We start from the raw sequence: 22,542 nt of genomic DNA, 5'->3' as shown, positions 1-22,542 counted from the left end.
TCTCGATTTGCAGGAGGAGCTGCAGCTACAGGATATTGCATATTTGCCCACACACACACACACACCCAGGGCAAATGAAAAATGTAACTTTAAAGCGAATTGCAGGAGGCCTAGAATGGAATGAAATAGCCCAAACAGTGTGCAGCACATTTGAGCCAAATTGTGGGGGTCCTTCGGACGGGAGTTTCGGCTGTTCTGCTGCTGCCAGGCATTTCTTACATTTTGGTTGCATTGCAGTTACACTGCGAAAACAAGGATATCTGTTAATAAATGTTTAGAACTTAAATCTTGATAAATAAGTTACAAGTAAATATATAAACTATAGGTGGTGTTCGCTTCACCCCCATATCATTCTATATTTGTAATCATTACTCTAATATTAAATGCTTGTTGCGTGGTTATTATGCTGTTGCATCATTAGGTTCATTTTAAATATACTCAAAGCTGGTATTGCAAGGCCATATTTCTTATCGCATAGAGGATTAAGCTAAGAATGAACATTTTTCCGCGTGCCCACACAGATGCAAACAGAAATTGCAATCGAGCGCGTGTCAAAGGACATGGAGAAGCCTTCGCCTGGCGTTTGGCATCCAAATGCCCCAGCCACGCGTCCTTTGTCCTTTGTCCTCTCGTCCTGCGTCCTGCGTCCAGCCCAATGCTGGTCCCTCGCTTAAAGTGAAGTTGTCCACATTGACATGACCAGATCGGCAGCCGTGCAGGGAATGGGGATGGGGATGGGGATGAGGATGGGCCAAATGTGGATGTGGGCGTAACGAAACGGAATCGAGTTGCATGTGTGACGGAAATGTGAAACAAGTCCTCCTTTGGCCAGCCAGCCCCACTCCCCGTTTCGGCCAGTGTGTGCGGGCCAAAAATGCAGTTGTTCCATTGTCACAATTGCCAATGTGGCAGCCACTGCGCTGCAATCGTTGCACCGCTCCGCCTGCGGCAACCGGAAGTGGTAAACATGCATGCCAGGACCTGCAGCCTCCGACCCCCAGCGGATGCCGCCTGGATATGTAATGAAAAATCAATCAATGCGATACACTTGCCGCCTGCCATAGGTCAAGAATCCCACTGCCCCTGTGCGACAGTCTTTTTGGGTCCTTTTGGCCTACTGTTATTTACAGATTAATGCCAACGAAATAAATATTTTCGAAGGAATATTTTTACTTGGTACATGAATTTTCGAAGGATTTACACGAAAGTGTGTAAAAATAATCTGGGATAACTTGCAATTCCAATTTAACCAGTGTCTCTTGAATTGTAATACCTCAATTACTGCACCAGCATCAAACTGTTGGTTTGTTTATCTTCCTTTTTTGTGGCTTAAATATGAAATACGGCAAAAACAAATTGTTTAAGTCCTTAATGAAGCACGTATGTGTTTAAATAACACATTTTCTTCGCAATTCAACAACATAAAATGGATTAAGCAGTAGAACTACCATTATAAGTTCATTGAAATAGGTCGAAAGAGCGAGAAATCATTGGTTAAGTAGTCCAATACTTTAGTTTATAACCCAAAGTTAATTATCAAAACCGAGTAAGCAGATCCTTGAGTCCAGCCAACTCTTGCCTTTTGGCTACTCTCCCGAACCGCACTGTATAAAAGTACAGCTTAGCTCGAGGACGACGACAAGATGCTCCAAGTCAAGAACTTCTCAATTTCCCGAGGACTCCGCAGCAATAACTACAACTCAGCCCAATCCAGGGGCCAGTGGAGCAGGAAAAGCGGGAAAAAACGGGGGAAAACGGCAGCTTCGTGCGGCAGGCAAATTCCGAGGGAAAGAAATGGGCGACAGGCAGTTAAGACAAAAGAATTGTGGCCGGGCAAGGGAAAAGGCAGGGGAGCTCAGACGCAGACAGCAAATTGAAATAAATGCAAGACGACTGTAAAAGTTGCCGTCGCACGTTTCAATTGCAATCCACCACCCCAAGAAGGCCACCTCCTCGGGCAAGTGGCAGGCAACAACAATTTTTCGGCTTATTAATAATGCAGCGGCCGCAATTCAATGAATTTTTGACTCCGCCCGGAGAACTTCGCCGGGGGCGATGGCTCCGGGGCATGCCATCGCTGCACGGAAATCGGCAGCCGCAGCATCAGAAGCCGGAGAAGCAACATAATTTTGCCCTCTTTTTTGGCTATCTGATGAACCTTTTAGCTGCGACAGGCTGGAGGGGCTTACGGGGAGGGATAACATGGCTGCTTAAACCTTTACGTGCGACAAATTTACGACTTCAAATGTGACCGCAGCAACAACAACAGCAGCTACAAATGGAGCAGCAACAGCAAGGTGAACACATTCTGCGGCGAACAGCAAACAAAGTCCGCCACGCAACCACAACCCACACACAATTCCATGGATGGGTTGCAGGGCGTTTCGGGTTCTGAATTCACCCAGAAACCTCCCGCTTTTGGGAGATTATTATTTGTCCAGAATTTACTTGTATAGTTGTAGTAGTATAGATTAGATCTTTTAAGTGGCGTAAGAATATCATTTATTTGGGAAAACATCTGATTCTTGGGAGAAATTTATTTTATACATAATATCTAGGACTTACATATATAGACTCGATTATATTAATTTATTACTTTATTAGTATAAGCATAAAATGTATTTAGGACCTTAGCAAATTTAAAAATATTATGATAAAGAAAATGTAAAAACAAATCTGATGATAAATCAAATAGTTATTCAACCCTGAGCCAACTAAAGGACTACCACCATTTAGACGGGACATTGTTAAAAAATATTTAATAAAGTGTATCTGTCCTTAGAAGCTTAAAGTTTAAAATTTAGAAAAGGACCTATTTTTGTAAGTCCCTGTAAGGTTATATTTGAAATCTGACAGAGAAAGTTAACAAAAAGTATAATCTTCCAAAAAAAGTTTGTAAGCTTCATTTTACTTTTCCTTTTGAACGATTTTGAGAACAGCTTCGAAGCAACCTATCTGCATGCGGATTCCGCTGCCCATTCAGTGGCCCACTCCGCCGGGCATGTTAACCTTTAGCAAATGGCCAGGCCCGTATCCACCCTTCCGACCCAATCCCTACCCCTCCCAACCCACCGCCCTTTCTCCACGCAAAGAGTTCACTGTCCATTACATAAATATTTTATTTCAATAAAACGTGAGCAGTTTTTATGAATTTCATCGACATTTCATGCACTCTGGTGCACGAATTTTGCACTTTACTGTCGCTTAGTGGCATCGTTCGTGTTTGGTTAGTGTTATGCGCGCAGTTTTGCCCATCCGGCGCTTAAAGGGTTAAAGCCAGCTGCGAGTGTGTTTGTGTTGGCCAAGGGGCCTCGGTGTGTCCGTGTCCGCTGATGTATGAAACGTTTGATTGAATTGACAGCACACACACACACTGCCCTGCATCCCCCTCTGCCCCCCTGCTGCCCCAGGGCCGTGGGCCAATCGAGCGCGTATCGAAAGCGAACTCCACGCTCCACGGACCTCTGCTCCTGGCCATAAAAAACAAGATGTCATAAATTTTCAACGCATTTCTGTTTGTTTTCCACGGCGTTTTCCCTTGCTCGTTTCACGTTTTAAGAGTTGCGTGTGCATTTTGCGGCTGCCCTTGCTTTTTATGCACATTAAGGTAATTGGAAAACTCATAAGGCCCGATGAGCAGCGGCCCTTCCTGCGGATTGAGCTAGTCACTGTTACCGCGGCCCGAAAACATTAATCTCCGCTTGCCACTAAGGAGGGGAAGTACCCAATGATAACGGGACCGCCCCCCTCAAACAAACAAAACAGGGGGAAAATTGAAAAATTTTAATCTCTGTCGCGAGGCGGAAACACGCAGCTCAGTGGTGTCGTTTTGATTTCTGAAAACGCCTTTCACCATAAATCTGGCTATTTAGCCTCAAAAACTGCTTGAAATGTTGCTAATACTGGCACCTAGCACTTAATTTGTATGCAAATTTAAATAAATTTTAAAGTAAGTACATAACTGGCGTGCAAAAGCATTCTACTAGAAGTTTAGACAGCTCCCAATCTAAAATTGTTGCCCAGTTTTAGGCTAATTTTATTTAACAGGATGTCGAGCATGTTTGAAGCTCAATATTCCTTTCCCCATTTGAAGCAATTTAACAAAAATCTAAATCTTTTTTTAAGTTTTAATCTTACTAAAACCTTTTTCTAAAAGTAATATTACAGCTATTTTTAGCCTTTTTTTTGTCGTTTATTTTTTGCCTCCATGTAGATTATTGTGGCAACACTGATGTTGACAGTCGCTTGTCGACGCTTTTCCCGTGACTGCCCACCATTGATGTATAGCCAAGCGCAAGTTTTTGGCCACGGGGCGGCCAGGGGTTAAGGGCCAAGGACTAAGCACCAAGGACACGCCAGCGGGCGGCTAACAAGCCAACAGCATGAAACAAATTGAAATGAGGCGTACGGAACTGTCAGCTCTGGTCCGACCCCCAAAAAGTAAATTTAATAGCCCAGCATATTTAAATCGTAAAAAGGCGATAGCAAACGCAAGCGCGAAGCCAAAGAAACTTTTTACAAATTAGCTCGAATTTATTTAAATTGTGCTGCCTACACTTGAGCCGGGCAAAAACGTGTGGCGGAAAAATTCGACATTATACGGTTGTACACTTTTATAAAAATGAAAGCCAGAAAAACATTTAAGGGAATTGAAAAAATTGTAGTATGCTTTTAATATGCTTTTGAAATTTAATCAATAATATGGATAAACTGTGCACGGGCTTACGTAATTACTTACAATATTAAAACGTACAAACTTCAATTTTTACAGATTCATTATTAAAGTGGATTATAAATATCTTAAAAATAAACTGATTTGTGGTGCCTTAGCTCAGTTTGCTATTTACGATTTTAAATAAAAATGAGTAAAATTTAATGATTCAGCAATCTTTGCTGATACACTCTTGAACATGGACCAAAATCTAAACGCGTTTCGATATCCCTATGTGGCTTGGCGATTATCTTTTTGCAGGATTTCATTACAATTACGGTTGCTGGCTGAGCTGCTGACTGAAAAAATTCGCATAAGCGGAAGCCAAATATCATTCGCATCTGCTGGAAGCTGCTCGCAAAATGGAAAATGTTTGCCAAACGCCATGTCGCGTTTTATGCGCTTGCTTTTGTGGCACTTTGCACCCGCCGAAAGCTGAAGGCAGATGAGGCAGCATTTTTATGGTGCACCACCCAGAGCCACCCTCACGCACTGCCGCACCACCGACCCACCCAGCCACCCAACCACCCACCCAGCCCACTGGATGCAGCAGTTTTTCGCACACTCGCGATAATTGCAGTCACAGCAGCAGAAGCGACACGAAAACTGTTGCAATGCAATTAGGAGAGGGCCGGAATTTATTTTTTGCTGATGTCTCGCGCTTCCGCTCCTCGAAATGCCGGCGGAAGGACCCGCGCATTATCCTTATTAGTTTCGTGCTCCATTGCGCCAACTTTTCGGGCATCATTGACACTGTTTTGGCCATGGCCATTACGCTTATGATTATGGGGAATCGTTGCGACCGGCTGACGGCCAACCGACATTTGCTGACCATTTCGGCAGAAATCTCATTTCAAATTCTATCTAATAATTAACATGGCCATAAAGAGCCAACCACCGCCCCCTTCATTCATTATGTAAACTGTCTCGCTGGCATTTAAACTTTACACAAAGCAGGAAAAAAGCACACAACATGCCGGCAGGACGACAACATCAAGCCGCTTTTATTTTTATTCTCGGGCCAAGAAAAACAACAACAACCTGTCGCCAGGCGGGAGAAACTCATTTAAGCCAAACAAACATTTGTAGTCTTAATTTTCGTGGCTCATCATAAACTTGGTTACATTTCCAGCCCCCAAAACGCCCCCAAGTCCCCAGCCCGCCCCGGAATGGCCCTCACTTTGTTGATGATTTTCATTAAATTCTTACGCCTTTCCTCCACAATGTTGTTGTTGCTCCTGCTGATGGTGATGCTGTGCTTAAAGGATACACACGCACAGGCACACTCTTTCTGCGGCAGGAGTTTCATTTGCCTGCCTTAAAAATCCGGCTCAACGCTCGCTTTTTCCTGCACCGAAAAAAACGAGACTGACTTTGGCATCGACTTACAAAAATATAATATTTTAAGCGCACAGGTTTTGACAAAATGCATAAGGCCTATAAAGTAGTACAAAATACACCATTATATATAATGCTGATTTGCTTACATTTCGTATTAGTTGGTTACAGAAGTGAAAAAAGAGTACACACAAAAAAATCAATTGGGAAAGTTGACTAATGTAATAGTAAAAGCAACCATCGAACTGTCAATCTTACCCATCAGTTTCTCTTACGTAATACGTAAACATAAGGGTTACTATAAAAAATAGTTATGTAACTATAAAAGGGGTAGAATGGAACCAACCAATGAATTCTAGTTAAATAACTACATTTATAGTTATCCAATCCATTAAAAATAATCAATGTATATATTTAATTAAAACATTGTTAGTAAATATAAACAAATCATTTGAAATTTCGCTTTTTAAAAGTGTCTTCCGGCTAGTGTGGATGTATATAATTTAAGAGAATATATGTTTTAAGAAAGGTCTTAACTTTTCAGAGTTCATCTTGGGAGTCTAGGTGTAAGAGACGCAAGAATCAGTCGGGAATTATAAACAACACATTGGAGAAAATTTATAAGGTTGCATACTTTTGTGTAGAAGACTTCGTTAGGATAACTACTTTTAATAGTTAACCATGTTAATAGTGGCTTAACTATTGAACAAAGCAAAAACAAATACATACACAACCATTTTCGATAGTAAAGTATCATTTTTTGTATTTAAAATTGACAATTTAAGTGTGGAAGATAGGTATCTAATTTACTATACCTATCAACGAAATTTAAAATTTAAATAAATAAATTTTAAATACAAGAAGGGTTACAAATACCTCTTTCCTGCTTCAGATAAGATTTTTATTTAAACTGTTACATTGTCCTCCCGATGATACCGTACTATTAGATTTTTAATTTTTTCATCTTATCCTCCTCGGTTTCTCTCAGTGCTTTTCCCCGTTACTGCCTGCCTGCAGTTAACTTTGTGTTTTTATCGTTATTTGTGTTGAACACGCATACTTAACACCATCGCACGCACACCCGCACACCCGCACTCATCGCAGAGAGAGATAGGAGCTTTCTCCAGGAGAGCAGCGCCGTGCACAATATGGCTGAATTCTCATCAAAATTTTATGCTGAAATTAACAAATCTGTTTACAAATTTATTAAAACGCAGCTCGGCTCGCCCGTTTGCAGGGTGGCTGGGTGGCTCGGGGGCGGCCCATAATGCGCCCATTTTGTCGCCACCGTCGTCATCTGCCATGTCAACCCCTGCGGCGAGATACCCCTTTCGCCAGATCATCGAATAGCTAATGTTGAAAGTGGCGCGGCATTGTCGCCGTTGTTTGATCTGTTGACAGTTTGATGTGCCCGCCAATTTTTCCATAATGGAACCTATTGACCAGCCACAAACAAAGGCCCGAAACGCCCACACATAACGGCAATTATTCAATATGCAAACAGCAAACGGTAGCGATTAACATATTATAACTCATACAGGAGGGGCAAACAATCGCCGGCCAGCACCCACACACAAAAGGTGTTAGAGTACAAACGGGCTGTGTGTGCGTGAGTCAGCGTTTTGCATAATTCCCCAAATTTCCATAAACACAAACGGCGAGAAATTCATAGTTCAAACAGATACCGTGTCGCCGACTCGATTTGCATGCGGACTCAAACTCAAACTCAGATTCAATCTCAAACTCTACGACGTAGGACGGGATTTCGGATTTGGTGTTGCTTTCGGTTTTGGATTTGGTTTTGAATTTGCATTTGCATTTCCGCATGAATTAGCAGGCCAATAAGTAGTGTGAGGTTTCCTTGACTCATTCTGGGATTCTGGGCTTGTGGGAATGTAAACAAAGAAGAACTCGCGGTGGGTCTCGAGGTAGATAAAACCATATGACCGTAGCGATGTTTAGATACGTGTACCATTGCCATAACGCCGGGCAAAGGCTTTGAATCAGCAGGTGCCAAATTTGCGGATTATTAGCCGCTAATTAAAGAACTATTTGCCAATTAAGAGGAGAAATTAAGCTGTGTACAAATTATCAACTCACCAATCGATAAAACCTGATTGAGTAAAAATGCTTAATTTGAACTAGTTAATCATTTTCTATTGACCTAGATTCGATTAATTAGTATTTAATTATTCATTATCTTTTGATAATTAAACTTGTTCAAACCACAAATAATTTTAACTCAGACATGAATATATTAATAATATTATTTAATTTGGCTTGATTTTAATTTTCAAAAGCATTTGTCTTGATAGAAAATAAGCTTCGGATGCATCAAGTATTTTGCATCCAATTGTTGTTGACTTGTTAACTATGTCAGCCGAATTATATTATTATTCCTGTTTACATATTGCTTTCTTTTTCGCATCTTTAAATACACTTGTTACATTAATCAGAATTTCAATAATGCTAAAAACAATGAATATTTATCTTAAACACTTTGAAGATACGAAATGTTTGTGACTTTAGCTCCTTGGAGTTGGTTTAAGTATCTACATTTTAATTGTCACAATAGCTATCACCGAGGGCGCTTTAAAAAATGGAATCCTTCAGTGTTCCCATTGTCCATTCAAGTAAACCGATTTTGCATTCGATAACCCTTGGCGAAATCCCTACTATATGCGTTCAATTTGAATGGGAAGTCTTTAAGCCAAGCGGCTTAAGCATTTAATCAGTTAATTGTTGGCAACGGCGATACGCATGGGTGTGATTTTTTAATTAACAGCGCCATTTACACAGCATTACCATTCCAGGCCGCCCGCACACAGATACGCCCGCCCACGCACACAGGCGCGCGTTGGAATGCTGGAGAAACAAGAGCAAGTACAAAAATTGCCGTTATCACGCCACAATAACCTCAAAATTTATTCACTTTATTGATAATGCAATAAATCGCAGCCGAGTGGCCAGTGCGAGTGTGTGGGTGTGTGGGTGCGGGAGCGGGTGTGCTTGTGTGGGTGTGCATCTGGATCTGAATCCGAATGTGCAGCTGTGTGGGTGCGGCGGGGCCTCTCTGTGAACTGGCAATTTTTTCGTAGCATATTTTCGGGCTGGCGCATATTTTTCATGTTTGCATATTTCATTTCAATTTTATTCCTTGCACCCTCGCACACACGTACGCGTGTGTATTTACGGGCAGTGTAAAATATGCCATGAAAATCAACAAAAATTCGCACACAGAGCACACGTGAGTGGTTCCGCCTCACTCCCCTCTCCTCTGTGCCCCACCACCCGGGTATCGCTCTCTCTTTCTTGCTCTGCGCTGCAATTGTATCTCGAATTTACAGTTTTTGTCTTTAGAAATGCTATGGGGGCAGGACATTTCGGTGGGCGGCGCTCGATAAAGGACCGCCCGCCACAAAGGACAGCTTCAATATTTTCGTTTCATTTCATGAGCCTGCATGTTGGCAACAATGTGTTGATAAGACAACAACAGCACGACGAGAAAGAGAGGGGTAGAGCGGCAGGGAATGAGACAGCATGCACGGCGAAAATACCATCAAAATGGGTCATCAATTCCTGACATTTTTATAATTACAACAGAGATACATTTCAGATTTGAAGTACCTATTTGTTTATACATTTTGTATGGGATAATCGAAAAAGACATGCCTGGTGTCCGAAAGTATACTATAAAATATATGTATTATTATTTCATTGCATTCTTTTAGGCACCTTAAAAGAATATTTCACATCAGAGTTCAGTTATATAGGAAAAAAAAAGTTTGTATTTCACATTTTAAAGTAAATTAAAGAATACATTATGTTAGAAAGCATATCATATTTTGTAAACTTTTATTTCTTAAATCCATACATGTGACTATCGTCTTCTCTCAGTGCACCGTACATGGTCCGTTACAATTTCCATTTGCACTGTCGCGAACCAAAAACTGCAGCTTTGTGGGAGCCACTTTGGCATGCATTTTCACACCCCTGTTGACCATGACAAATTGGCTTGCATTCGTGTGTCCGAGTTTCCCCTTTTTGCTTATTAGCCATCAATGCGAGCCGGCTTTAAGGGCTTTAAGCCCCGTTCGAAGCGGCATCTTATCTTGGTCAACTGGTCGTCCCAGCTGCACGCTATTCGCACTTCCGGTTACACTCCATTTAGGACACCATATTGCCGGGTGTTGGTGCTGGCACTTTTGCGCATATTTTGCAAAATCATTACTTAAACACACAGCCACGCTGGGCGACCAAGAAAGGCAGAGCGAGAGGGAGATAGAGAGAGACTGGCCAGTCCAGTGGAACGCTGCCCTTTTCCTTCTGCACGCCCCGTGTGTTTTTCCTGTTTTCCCCGGGTTTTTCTCGCTCCGTCCTTCGCCTCGTTCGCTTTCGGGGGTTTTAAAATGCATTTTCGTTATTTTCACTGCAGCTGCGACGCGTTGCCAGTTGCTGGCTGTCGTCGATCTTTTGCCACTCACAGCATTTAGCCTTAGCCACCTCAGGAGGTCCTGGCCAACCTCCATCCTCCGCCCACCACCCACCAGCAGTTTAGTTTGGCGTTAATTTATGAGCAACATTTAGCAGTTTGTACCTGGGAAAGCCGCTGCAAGCCATTCCAAGGGAACTTTGCTTTATGGCTTGTTGTTTGCCACCTACAGTAAAAAAAAGCTGCAGATACAAATTAGGAAAGCCCAACGACCCTTAGATGCCCTAGAATGAGAGAACTATTACTTAAAGGGATTGTCGATTTTAAAGACTATAATTGCTTTCTTTATAAAATATATTCATTTTTGTGCTTTTTATATTTAAGTAATTACGCAAATTATTTAAACCATTGAGGACAAAAGATTTGAGTTTCATTCATTAAAAACTCTTTAAAATTAAACGCTGTTTCTTTAATAGTTTTGGATACCCTTGATTATTAACTCAAGTCAATAAATTAATAATATGGTGTTATAGCCATTTACAGATAATAAAATATCGTTTATTAGGGCTTTAGGTTTGACACAGAAAATAAGATAATAAAATATCGTTTATTAGGGCTTTAGGTTTGACACAGAAAATCAGATATGGTAACTTCAGCGTTAACTATTGCCAAACCTCTGCCTGTGTATTTTTAAGTTTTTTGCAACCATTAAACAAGTAGTACTTTTGTAGTACTTTTTTTTATCTATTAATCCCTCCCTTTTCGGCCACCATTATGGAGGGGAAGACTGGGCTTGTTAGAAAGCTTCCCCCCGATCCCGCCTAATAGGGCTACCCACAGCAGGTGCGAGCCCGCTAATCCAGCCATAAAGAGCCTCCCTCAACCAATCATTGGGCATGTGCCTGATTGGCTTATTTTACAATTTACACCAGGAGAGATTGGAGTGAGTGGGCGAGAGTGATTCTCGCTGCCGGCGCTGCTAAATGAGCCATGATCGCTAGAAGAATGTGCTGGCCGTCAATTAGCGGACTTCCAAATCTAGCACCTTGTCGAAGTGAAAGGCCCCAGGGGAAGGGGCCGTGGGCTACCGACTCGGTTCGATTCCCAGCTCTCACAGCTGCCAATGGCGCATTTTATACATTTCTATTTGTTTGCCGTTGTTCTCTTGCGGCATTATAGCTCCATTGGCGGAACGGGGCTTCGGGGTATTGGCACCCCATCGGGCCTCGGAGCTCTTGACTTTAATCACACTAATTACGCAACTAAAAGGATAATCGTGTCGCTGACCGCACAAGCTCCTTAATGCGTTTGTCCAACTTTTTGCGAGTGCGTTTGATTGTGTGTGCCCCACTGCCCCCACCCCTGCATTGTCATAATCCCTTGATTTGACAAGCTCATTAACAGAATACCAAACACAAGCTCAGAGACGGTCAATGCTCTTAAAGACATTCGAGTTTATTAAATTCTAGGCAAGAAACTATCCACTTATTTCAAAGTACATGCTTTTAAAGGAGCGAGTTCCTCAGGCGGTACGTCATACTGAAGCCCGTCTCCACGTCCCGATTCAAAGTGATCTCATCGCTGGAGAAGTGCATCAAATAGGGCGGCGAGGCTGCAAGATGGAAGCGGTTATCAAGCACTTTTTCAACGGGTATTCCCCAAAACTCCAACCACTCACCGTACACCAGCAGGTTGTCGTTGGTGCCGCAGTAGTAGGTGGGCTGGTAGGCCATGTTCTTGGCCAGAATGCCCTGCGGTATCATCAAGTAGTCCTCCTGCCTGCCGGACGTGTGGACAGTGGCGTGGCAGAACTCGTCGTAGCCCTCGCTGGTATCCGACTGCACCGACATCGAGAACTTGCTGAAGGAGTATCTGTAAGTAACCATTTCGTTAGGACACAGAGGGAAAATGGGACTTAAAATGGAAATAAGTCACTGTTAACTTCAAAAGGTATACTTCTTTAAAGTTGATCAAATATTAATCACTTGAATTTAAGAATCCGAACAATATCTAAAATGATTACTTTCAGTTGATAGTAAGCAATCACTTCTTTTGAAATACTTTTTAGGTAAGCCACAAATATTTTTTAGGTTTTAAAGGACAGCTTTTGAAATGTATGTTCCTAATTTAAGGATCTTTTGAAATTAGTATAACTCTCGAATTTTTTGCCCCATACCCTTTACTCACTCAATCATACTCGCGGTGGTCGCCGACTTGATGCAGATATTGTAGCTCAAGTCGGGCATATAGTTGCTGATCACTGAAGTCTGGAAGTTGAAGCTGCGAATGGTGCCCGATGAATCCGTGTAGTACTGTTGGCATCCCGGCGGCGCCAGCAGCTCATAATCGGCGTGATGTGTGGCAAAGATGTCGCGCAGATCCTGCAGAGAATTGGTGGAGGTGCCCAAGCCGGCAGAAGTGCTGGTACGCCGCCGGCTATTCGCGGGTGGGCCCTCCAGCTGGGTCACAACCAGCCTCCAAACGGGGGCGGTTCCTGTGGAGGTCACTGCAAACGTGAGGGTCACCTGATCAACGCCTGCGGCAGCATTGAAGGGCAGGTACAGGTGCTGGCCATCGTTCACGCCACACAACTTGAAGCCGCCCGCCTCGAAATAGTCCAGGCACTCAAGAACTCCATCCGTATCGGTGGGCTGCTGCATCACGAACTGCTCAAAATCTATTCTCAACTGCTGCACATTGCTGCTGAAGGCCTCGATCGTGTAGGTATTCAATTCGCTGGATATTGTGGTAGGATTCTTGATTATAGTTCGCTTCTGACGCGTAGAAGCTCCCACTTGTAGGTTTGCTATAAGAGAGGAGAAACTTTCAGTTTGCTTTATGTGTCATATACAGGTCATCAAAATGTAAAAATAAAAAAATAATACAAAATAATAATTAAAACTCAAATACAAAAATAATTTTATGTTTTGAACATCTTTTAAACACAGTCAAAAAAAAATGATCACGTATTTATAAAAAATATTTAACTAACGGAATAGGTACTTAAAGTCGTCCTTTTGAGATTATTTTTAAACCATAGGTTTAAAGGTTTTGTCTCTAAAATAAATAACAATTTATTGAAGCTATCCTAGTTAAACTTACAGATTTAAACCAAATTCCTTCCAAATAATGGTAGTTATTCATTCAAATGTAGTAATGACTTTACCTTCCTTTTTAAGGATACGCTTATAATAAGCCGATAACTAGAATATTTATTGACCGATAAATATATAAATATTCTAGTTTATTTATTAACCCACTTTCTAGGGCTCCCACTCTTTGTATCACTTTCTTCAACTCACTTTCACAGCAAACACCGTAGGTGCCGCAGTACCCGTTGACGGTGCCCGACTGCCGCATGCACTTGAAGCGGGTGAGGCAGGTGCCGGTGGTGCCGCTGTTGGTGACGCAGCTGTCCGCCAAGACGCTCCTCCGCCTTCCCTGGCGCCACAGGCCAGGCTCCTGGACAGCCAGGCCACTTGTGTCATTCAGTGTCTGCGCCTGCGCAAACGCCAAACATCCCAGGAGCAGCAACGTATATCCAATCATGTCCAATCCTCGGTTTCACTCAAGTTCTCTGCACCCACGCACTTTCACATCGACTGTGTGGATCTTTTGGGGGTCGCACCGCTTTTATAGCACTTCTTGGGCCGAAGAATCCGAAAGATACAGCGGCGCTGGCAGCGATGCGGTGATGAGATTTTCGTGTTAGAAGCAATGGCGTGTCAATATTTGGTAAGAAGCTCGGTTCGTCACTTACCGGCATGAATATTCAAACCGAGCTAGTTGCGCCTATTAACTTGTTTGCCCATCGCCGACCGATCAAGTCGTTGAACCTCGACGAAGTGTCCATTACTCTGATATTAGATCTGTCAAAACTGGGTTATGTTTGCTAACTTTTTGAGTTTTGGGACTGGGTTTCTGGGTGTCGTGAAGAATGCTGGCTGGCTATCTCATTATCATCGCCATAAATGAAGGTGACGATCGATAGTAACGATGATGATGATGTCAAAAAGTAAAAAGAGGAAACCAATACTGGAGGGTGTGTGAAAGTGACAAGTTCCCAATTAGAGGCGAATTGCACAACACGAATTGGGCAAGAACTTCGACAAATGCAGTTCCAGAAAAGCGTTCTATTAATAAACAACTAAAAAAAATGCCAATCAACTGATGGCTGTCAAGAAACTTGCACATTTAACTGATAACTGCGCTGTCAAATAGGTTAACATCAAATCTTATCGCTAATCGATGGGTTTTATTGGGATTAAATTAGAATTTGTTGTTTTGCCTCTGCATACTTGCAGGAGACTTTGATTGCGATAAGATAATTGAAATAAAGAATTGTATTGTATTTATTTTAAAAAATGTTATTAAAGACAACAAGAGAGAACGCTGTAGTCGAGTGATTCGACTTATATACACTTGTTACTCCGCAAACCAACTTAACTTTAAGTTAGCAGTCCGCTTTATCATTTGTCATTTTTGGAAGGCCGATAGATATTGACAATTATTTAATAAAATTTGAAAAAACTTCAAAAAGCCGACATTAAAATAAACAATAATTTTACTTACACTATTAAAAAACGTTTGTGAATGTTAGAGTAGATTTGGCACATAAGGATAACAATCAACCTGTGTACTTAATAACTGTCTAGATGGACCCATCTAGTGATAACGTTGATATACAGACCCTTTTACTCTACGAGTAACTGAAAAAAATAGATCTTACATTCTTTACTTAGATTGTACCAATAAGTCACTTTTTTAAGGGGAACCATCGTATTAATTTAAATATTTTTGTTTTACATACACCGAAAAAATAGTGATTGTTACATTATTCTACACTACTGAGTATCAATTTGGCATCGATAAGATGAGTATTAAACTAATACATTCCAAAGTATTAAATTAAATTGAAATTAATTAGTTTAATAATAACTCCACAAATCTAAATTCTAGACTCTAATATACTATAGAAATTAAATTGAAAACTATGGACTTTATATTATCTAGTCTTGAATGTATACTTTGATTTCAGTAATGCTTCAAGTATACTTTTAAAACAACCGGTATTAAAACTTTTTTTTTTGGGAATATACAAATCGAAATTGATTATATAGATAATAAATAGGTCATACAAAAAGTAATCAGCCAGTTCCTAACAAAAACTTGGACAATAGGCATATAAAATACCACTGCATTTTTCTCTAATTTAAGAACAATAGTTGAGATTTGATTTATAAACAAAGCTCTTAAAATAACAAACCTGTCAAAAATGTAGCAAGCTGATAAAACCTTTTAAATTCTCTTTCCGTGGCTAATTAATAATAAAGAGACTCTAAATGAAAATGAATGAAATCAGACTGCAAGTGCCCCCTTGGGCCAGCGGAGCGATAAAACCAATCGATCATGGTTATTGACACTGAAACCTGGACAATTGGGCGCGATAGGAGCGACAGGTGAGATTGCCGGCAGCCATAAAAACCCACAGGCTGACCGCTTTGGAGACTCAGAACGATGAAGAACTGCATAGCTAGCACCCTGCTGCTCCTGGTGGCGGCTTCGGCCACTCAAGCCGCTTCGGTGGCCACGCCCACCTGTGGAGGATCCACCTCCTCGAAGAACATTAACCTGGTGAACCCCACTAACCCCCCGCGGGAGTGCGAGTATCACATAAAGGCGTACAGCAAGTACGTTTGCCAGTTGCGCATTGACTGGGCCATGAACCTGGCCCAACCCACGCTGGAATCCGATGCATCGGGCCTGACCTACGCCGAGTGCACCCGTGACTATTTCGTGGTTAATGGACTGAAACTGTGCGGCACGGAGGTCTGGCAGCACATCTATGTGCCCTTCAATGCCACCGATGGTGACTCTGTGGTGGATCTGCTCATTGGCTTGGCCGATCGCGCTGGAGCCACCGGAATGCCCGTGCCCTCCTGGGACATGACAGTGACCCAGCTGGAGTGCCCAGCGGGAGCCTCCGTTCGATCCCTGGATCTGGAGGAAGAGGAGGCCATCATCGAGGGTCGCTCCACCACCATTAAGGATGGCTACTATGTGGCCCCGCCCGGCTGCCTGCAGTACTTCCCCTCGTCCAAGGGAACAGTCAAGTCCTTCAACTACAACAACGGAAATGGAATCTACCCGTCCCACATGAACTACGCCATCTGCTTCCGTCGCCAAACGGGAACCAAGCTTCTTACGTGAGTATCACCTTATTAATATTTTTAAAATTGTTTCTTACAATTTATTAAACAGCATTCGCGCCTACGACTTTAATGTTGGTGATGTGGTTTCCGCCTCTACCATGATGACCGATGAAAACTGCTATAGCAGCGATAGTACCAACGATCTGGATGCCGATTTCCTCATGGTGCCACAGGCGACCTTTGAAGACAGCCACAAGCACGCCACCTACTTCTGTGGCTCCATTAAAAAGGATGTGGTCATATCGAGTAAGTTTCATAGAGCTTTCGTGGGGGGCAAAGCTCACCTAACACCAGTGAACAAGTTTCTTGTAACATAAAGCAAATAAGTTTAAAGAACTTGAATTTAAATAGGTAGACTTATTATTCCCTTGCAAAAGTATTATAATTTGGTCATTAGTTTCTATTGCAGTAAAGGAGACTTTTCCGACCTTATAAAGTATATATATCCTTGATCTATCCACGTCCGGTTGTTCGTCTGTTTCAATACCGTTTGCGAGCTCAGCTTATAGGCTAGCGATCAAGTTTGAAAAGCTCCCCGATCAGACGGCTATATCCTATAGCTCCCATAGGAACGATCGGATATAACTTGCAAAAATTAAAGACATTTCGCGCAGTGAAAAATAATCGACATGAATTTTTTTTTATAGAGTAAAAGGGTATACTAGATTCGTCGGAAAGTATGTAACAGGCAGAAGTAAGCGTTTCCGACCCCATAAAGTATATATATTCTTGATCAGGATCACTAGCCGAGTCGATCTAGCCATGTCCGTCTGTCCGTCTGTCTGTCCGTCCGGATGAACGCTGAGATCTCGGAAACTATAAGAGCTAGGCTACTGAGATTTGGCGTGCAGATTCCTGAGCTTCTTACGTTTATTTCAGAAGAGTGCCACACCCACTCTAACGCCTACAAACCGCCCAAAACTGTGGCTCCTACAGTTTTGATGCTAGAATAACAATTTTAACTGAAATGTATTGTTCTCAGCAATACCTATCGATTGAAATTCAAAAAATCGTAAATATAAACGCGGATATCTCGGAAACTATCAAAGATAGAGAGATGAGATTTCAGATTTAGATTCCGTAGGCTTGAGCGCAGCGCTAGATTGTTACGCGAATATGCCACGCCCACTCTAACGCCTACAAACCGCCCAAGCCTGTGGCGCCCACAATTCTTATGCTAGATAAAAAATTGTTACTGAAATGTATTGGTTTCGTCCTACCTATCGATTGTTCCAAAAAAACCTTTTCCACGCCCACTCTAACGCCCACAACGCTTAAATCTGTCTACCGCCGGTAGGTGGCGCATTTAAGTCTCGCTTTGCTGCTTGCATATCTCCATTTTCCTTTGGTCCCTTTAGCTGAGTAACGGGTATCTGATAGTCGAGGTACTCGACTATAGCGTTCTTCCTTGTTTCATCTTTTCTTGATGCATACCTGGATCAGGGTATATGTTCCTACCGGTCGAACGACTATATCCTATATCTCCTAAAGGAAAAACATTTCAAAATAAAGCTATTTGTGAATATTATTGGCACAGTCTAAAGGCTGTCGAGATCAATCTTTCTAATCTTATTATACCCGTTACTCGTAGAGTAAAAGGGGATACTAGATTCGTCGGAAAGTATGTAAAGCATATATATTCTTGATCAGGATCACTAGCCGAGTCGATTTAGCCATGTCCGTCTATCCGTATGAACGCAAAGATCTCGGGAACTATAAGAGCTAGAATGTTGGGACTTGAAATGCAGATTCTTGGCCTTCCTGCGCAGCGGAAGTTTGTTTCACCAGGTGCCACGCCCACTCTAACGCCCACAATCGCCCATAACGCAGCGGAAGTTTGTTTCACCAGGTGCCACGCCCACTCTAACGCCCACAATCGCCCATAACGCCCGTCTAGCGCCCACATTTTTTAATGTTTTGTAAAAATTAAATGAGATTTTGTTCATACTATCAATACCCTTATACATGCCAAAAATTATAAAAATCGGACCATTCATTAAAAAGTTATAGACAAACAATAATTAATAATAAGCAAACTAATTATAGTGCGAGAGGGATGAAGATAAACTCATTTACAAATTCGGCTGCTTACGAAATTTCTCCAGCGCCACCTAGGTTTCACGTTATGTGGCGGGTTATTGAAATCTCGTAAACAGCCGATGGGAATGAACGATAGTAGGCGTTTTTTTCCAGCTGAGTAACGGGTATCTGATAGTCCAGGCCGTCGACAATACCGTTTTCTCTTGTTTTTTTCAAAATTATAATGAAAACAATACACAAACTGCTATTCAAAGCTATTCACAAGAAATTACAATAATTATTAATACTTAAAAGTACTCCCAACTAAAATACTTAATAATTTAAATTAAACTATAATTGTTTAAGTGACATCTTTACAAGCACTTACATTTTGAATAATTTTATCTACAAGTTCATAATCTTACCACCTATCTCTTATTTAGGCAACAATCCCGGTCCTTTGATGGTTCTCTTCAACAGCGACGACATTTACCGGCAGAATGAGGCTGGTTTTGCTTTTACCTACGTTGTGTCCTAAGCGGTTAAAACTTCTTTGATAATGTATACTAAACAAATAGTTGGAATTAAAAAGAGCTTAAAACGAAAGACTTGCACATGTTTGCCTAAGCATTAGCGGAGGGAATTCAAAGAGATCCGCCTGGGGAACTTATTTGGCACATACAATCATTTGAGACTTTGGGGCTTTCGTTTTCTATTCCCAAAGCTTGCCATATCAATTACAGATAATTGCGGACTTATCAGAACAGCCCTAGTGTCAACATTTGTCTGTGACAATTACCAGACAAGCGATATATTATCTCAAGAAGCCAGCGTATCTAGGTGTTCAAACAGCGTGTGAGACAATCTATCAAGTGGTTCCCATATTTATTAGATTCCAATCTCAAACTTTATCTTAACGCCTGCGTTGAAATCGACGCTGTTTAAAAACCAACCGTCATGTTAAAAAAGTTTTTAAAAAGCAGGATGTTTGTGAAATTAGTGAACTGCTAGGATTATTTAAACTTTCCAAAAGCTTGTTTTGGGAAAGATTGGAGAACGTACTTTTATCCTTTTCTAAGATTAGCAAAGACAGCACCCAAACGTACTTTCTTTGTATTATGGTGCTTTTGGAACCCTATTTCCTCTTGGACTATCAACAAGTGTTTACAGCAAGTTTACTCTAAAGCCGTTCCCCTTTTCAAAAATGTTGACTGCTGATAATTTGAGTTAAAATTAGAAATTGGCTGCTGCTAAATTGATTAATAGCGACAATTAAACTCGGGCTTTATGAGCGGCGCCTACTCACAATAATAATGGGCGGCAGAGTCCAATAAAGCCGCATTTAAATTCGGTTGATTTGGAGCAATTCTTCTTATCAGCCTCTTCAGAGACACACAACAAGTTGCGGGCAACAAAAAGAGCCCGGTGCCCAATTTGCAGCCGTTCGTCGCAGCGGAAAGCTCTGCCAAAGCTCGGAAAAGTCTTGCACTATGGAAAGAATAACTTTTGTATGGGAGAAATTAAAATTGTAATGAACAGGATACAAAAAAAATTCTGCCAGATTAATCGTAGGTAAATAAAATTTTAACAGTCTAAAAGTGCAAGCAAGAAAATATGATTCCGTTCATTAAATTAAATAGCAAATGATGGTATATCAATAACGACCAAAATCTATTTTTGTAAAATATTTCTTGTTAAATATATATGTTTTTATTATTATTTTGAATTAGTTAAAGAACCCGGTTTTCCCTTAAAGCGTTATTTTCTGAGATTAGGGTATTTAAAAGTTTTCCAGTTAGTAATTGTTTACATGAGCGTTCATCACATAGTGACTTCCGTGTTTTTCATTAAAAAAAAGAATCTATTATACGGTATAGATAGAGCTTTTTGACCACAGTGCAGTGATAAGAGTCGGAGCAGCAACTCGCAATGTTGCCGATGGGTCGCCCGCAGCAACATGTTGCCGCAGCAGCAGCCACGCCGGCTGCGAGCCGTGTGGCATGCGGATTTCAGTTGCCGTCCAACTGCCGCGTATTCGGAACGCTCCTCGCGCATCCGAGCCGGTTTCGAAACCATTTTCAAAGCCATTTTCGAACGGAGTGCGCGATTCGCTCATTAAACCCAAATGGGTGTACAATAAAAGTTTTAGCCCCTGCCATTGAAAAGTGTGTGCTCTACTTATTCCTTTATTATTTCCCCGAAGTCATTGTCATCGGTTGCCGCGAGGTGTGAGTGCCCGAGTGCGTCGCTTAAATGCCAATTTAAGTGGCAGGCGTTTAATCAAGTCAAGTCCCAGTCTCCGACGCCGCCGGTGTCACAAAAGCGAGCCGGAGTCCTTGGCATAGCCCGCTCATCCCCTCCATTCCTAGGGATCCGCTCCCCGCGCACATTCACAAAATTCCCAGTTAAAACATAGCCATAAATTAACAACTAATTCAATTAACTGCTGACAACGTCAACGAGCGCCGCCTGGCTGCAGCGGGATCCTGGCCTGGGAGAAAAGCCAGGAAAGTCGGGAGCCGAGCACTGCATCGCCGCAGGATATGCGGCGGGCTGCCTAGGAGGAATTCCTTGTGCCAACCTCCTCCTCCACGGTAAGCCTACTCACAATGGAGAAATATTTCAAAACGCACACATGCCGCTGCTGGGGACCGGAAATTATGAGGCCTGTGTGTTCCGGCGTACACTTTCAAGGGACTATTTCCCTTTGGATTTTCCCCCATTTTTAATACAACTATATGCACATTTCTTTGGTTTTTGGGAATCCCCTCTATAATTAAAGGGAATTTAAGACAACTTAATAGTTATACAAAACCGTTACAATTTTTGGCTAATTTTGTCTAAGTTTTTGCAGTGATTTAGACATTTAATTTAAAGTAACAAAATTAATTTAATTTTTATACAACAATTTTAAATTTTCCTAAGCTCAGAGACAAAGTTATTTAAAATGACTTAATAGTGGTCTTTTATCTTTAATTCACGTTACTTACTTTAAATTAAATAACAATTCTTTTTGAATTTTTGTAAACGTACCCCTATTGAAGTTGTTGTGTAGTTTTTTGTTAAGGTTAGAAATGTGAAAGTGAAAACCGGATTATGCGTTTCTGACTCTTTTGTATGAAGTCCTCAGAACTTGGTCTCAAAGAATGAATGAAATGTTTAAGATATGCTCCCTATGCGTGGCCATTATGCAAATGCTTGATTGGGGAAAAACGCTCAAAGGATTTGACTTGGGCCCTTCCATTCAGCGTGTGAACTGACTTTTGTTTGGCTATCAAATCCGGGCACAGCTGCATAAATCAATGGAGCAGCATTTCTCTTCGTCCGTTTGATTTTTGATTTCCAGCTCCATGCTGACGCACGTTGTAAGGCCATAAATCTTGCGATCTGGTCGAAATGTCTTTAATTGTTGGGCGCACAGTCGGCAATCTGCAATCGGCAGTCTGCAAATCGACGATGATTTCACAGCACGACGCGACACTATCATTATTGTGCGATGATCATGATATATCTGCCGTCATTTGTCACTGTAACAAGTTGAGCCTGGCGGCCAAAAGCAAACAATTTGCCACCGGCTAAATTCGCTATTTGCTGTTAGCCGTTTGCCATTAGGCGTTTACGTGGCGCCCGGAATGCAGCGTAGATGTCATAGATACTGTTCCAAGATACATAGACTACGTATAGTATACACGATACAACGGTGGCGTGGGTTTGCATTAGCTTTTACTTTAAACAATAAATTCTGGCGAAGCGCTATCTCTTAGCCGGGAAGATTGCAGGGAATATTTCGGACCAGAAAATGCATTTACAAAATAGATTATTCTTTCTAC

General features: G+C 41.7%; 3 protein-coding genes across 7 annotated transcripts in view; 2 read left to right on the top strand and 1 right to left on the bottom strand.

The window, feature by feature from the left end:
- Nucleotides 1-11,961: 11,961 nt before the first annotated feature.
- LOC119550802 lies at nucleotides 11,962-15,785 on the bottom strand. The gene is made up of 6 exons (XM_037859736.1): nucleotides 15,748-15,785; nucleotides 14,242-14,516; nucleotides 13,784-14,158; nucleotides 12,669-13,287; nucleotides 12,160-12,353; nucleotides 11,962-12,093 (listed from the first exon to the last, which is right to left on the bottom strand). Exons 3-6 carry the CDS (start codon nucleotides 14,028-14,030, stop codon nucleotides 11,987-11,989), a joined length of 1,167 nt encoding a protein of 388 aa, XP_037715664.1. The 5' UTR covers nucleotides 14,031-14,158; nucleotides 14,242-14,516; nucleotides 15,748-15,785; the 3' UTR covers nucleotides 11,962-11,986.
- A 196-nt stretch (nucleotides 15,786-15,981) lies between these two features.
- On the top strand, nucleotides 15,982-19,318 carry LOC119550471. Its single transcript, XM_037859160.1, has 3 exons — nucleotides 15,982-16,687; nucleotides 16,743-16,939; nucleotides 19,156-19,318. Exons 1-3 carry the CDS (start codon nucleotides 15,999-16,001, stop codon nucleotides 19,248-19,250), a joined length of 981 nt encoding a protein of 326 aa, XP_037715088.1. The 5' UTR covers nucleotides 15,982-15,998; the 3' UTR covers nucleotides 19,251-19,318.
- Nucleotides 19,319-20,737: 1,419 nt separating this feature from the next.
- Nucleotides 20,738-22,542, top strand: part of LOC119551047 (calcitonin gene-related peptide type 1 receptor) — a 29,129-nt gene continuing 27,324 nt past the window's right edge. For all 5 annotated transcript variants that reach the window (XM_037860161.1, XM_037860160.1, XM_037860162.1 and 2 more), the window contains exon 1: nucleotides 20,738-21,306. The gene's annotated coding sequence lies outside the window, so the exon portion shown is untranslated. The remainder of the gene's footprint in view (nucleotides 21,307-22,542) is intronic.

This window comes from Drosophila subpulchrella, chromosome 2R, assembly GCF_014743375.2.
Source record: "Drosophila subpulchrella strain 33 F10 #4 breed RU33 chromosome 2R, RU_Dsub_v1.1 Primary Assembly, whole genome shotgun sequence".
In the NCBI taxonomy this organism is placed as follows: domain Eukaryota; kingdom Metazoa; phylum Arthropoda; class Insecta; order Diptera; family Drosophilidae; genus Drosophila; species Drosophila subpulchrella.
Note: the sequence above shows the minus strand (reverse complement) of the source record. Positions and strands in the feature narration are given on the sequence as shown.

Coding starts and splice junctions, on each gene's coding strand:
- LOC119550802 (XM_037859736.1), bottom strand. CDS start 14,030: ATGATTGGATATACGTTGCTGCTCCTGGGATGTTTGGCGTTTGCGCAG. Junction 13,288..13,783: donor CTACGGTGTTTGCTGTGAAA/GTGAGTTGAAGA, acceptor CCTCTCTTATAG/CAAACCTACAAGTGGGAGCT. Junction 12,354..12,668: donor ACCACCGCGAGTATGATTGA/GTGAGTAAAGGG, acceptor GGTTACTTACAG/ATACTCCTTCAGCAAGTTCT.
- LOC119550471 (XM_037859160.1), top strand. CDS start 15,999: ATGAAGAACTGCATAGCTAGCACCCTGCTGCTCCTGGTGGCGGCTTCG. Junction 16,688..16,742: donor ACGGGAACCAAGCTTCTTAC/GTGAGTATCACC, acceptor TTTATTAAACAG/CATTCGCGCCTACGACTTTA. Junction 16,940..19,155: donor AAAGGATGTGGTCATATCGA/GTAAGTTTCATA, acceptor TCTCTTATTTAG/GCAACAATCCCGGTCCTTTG.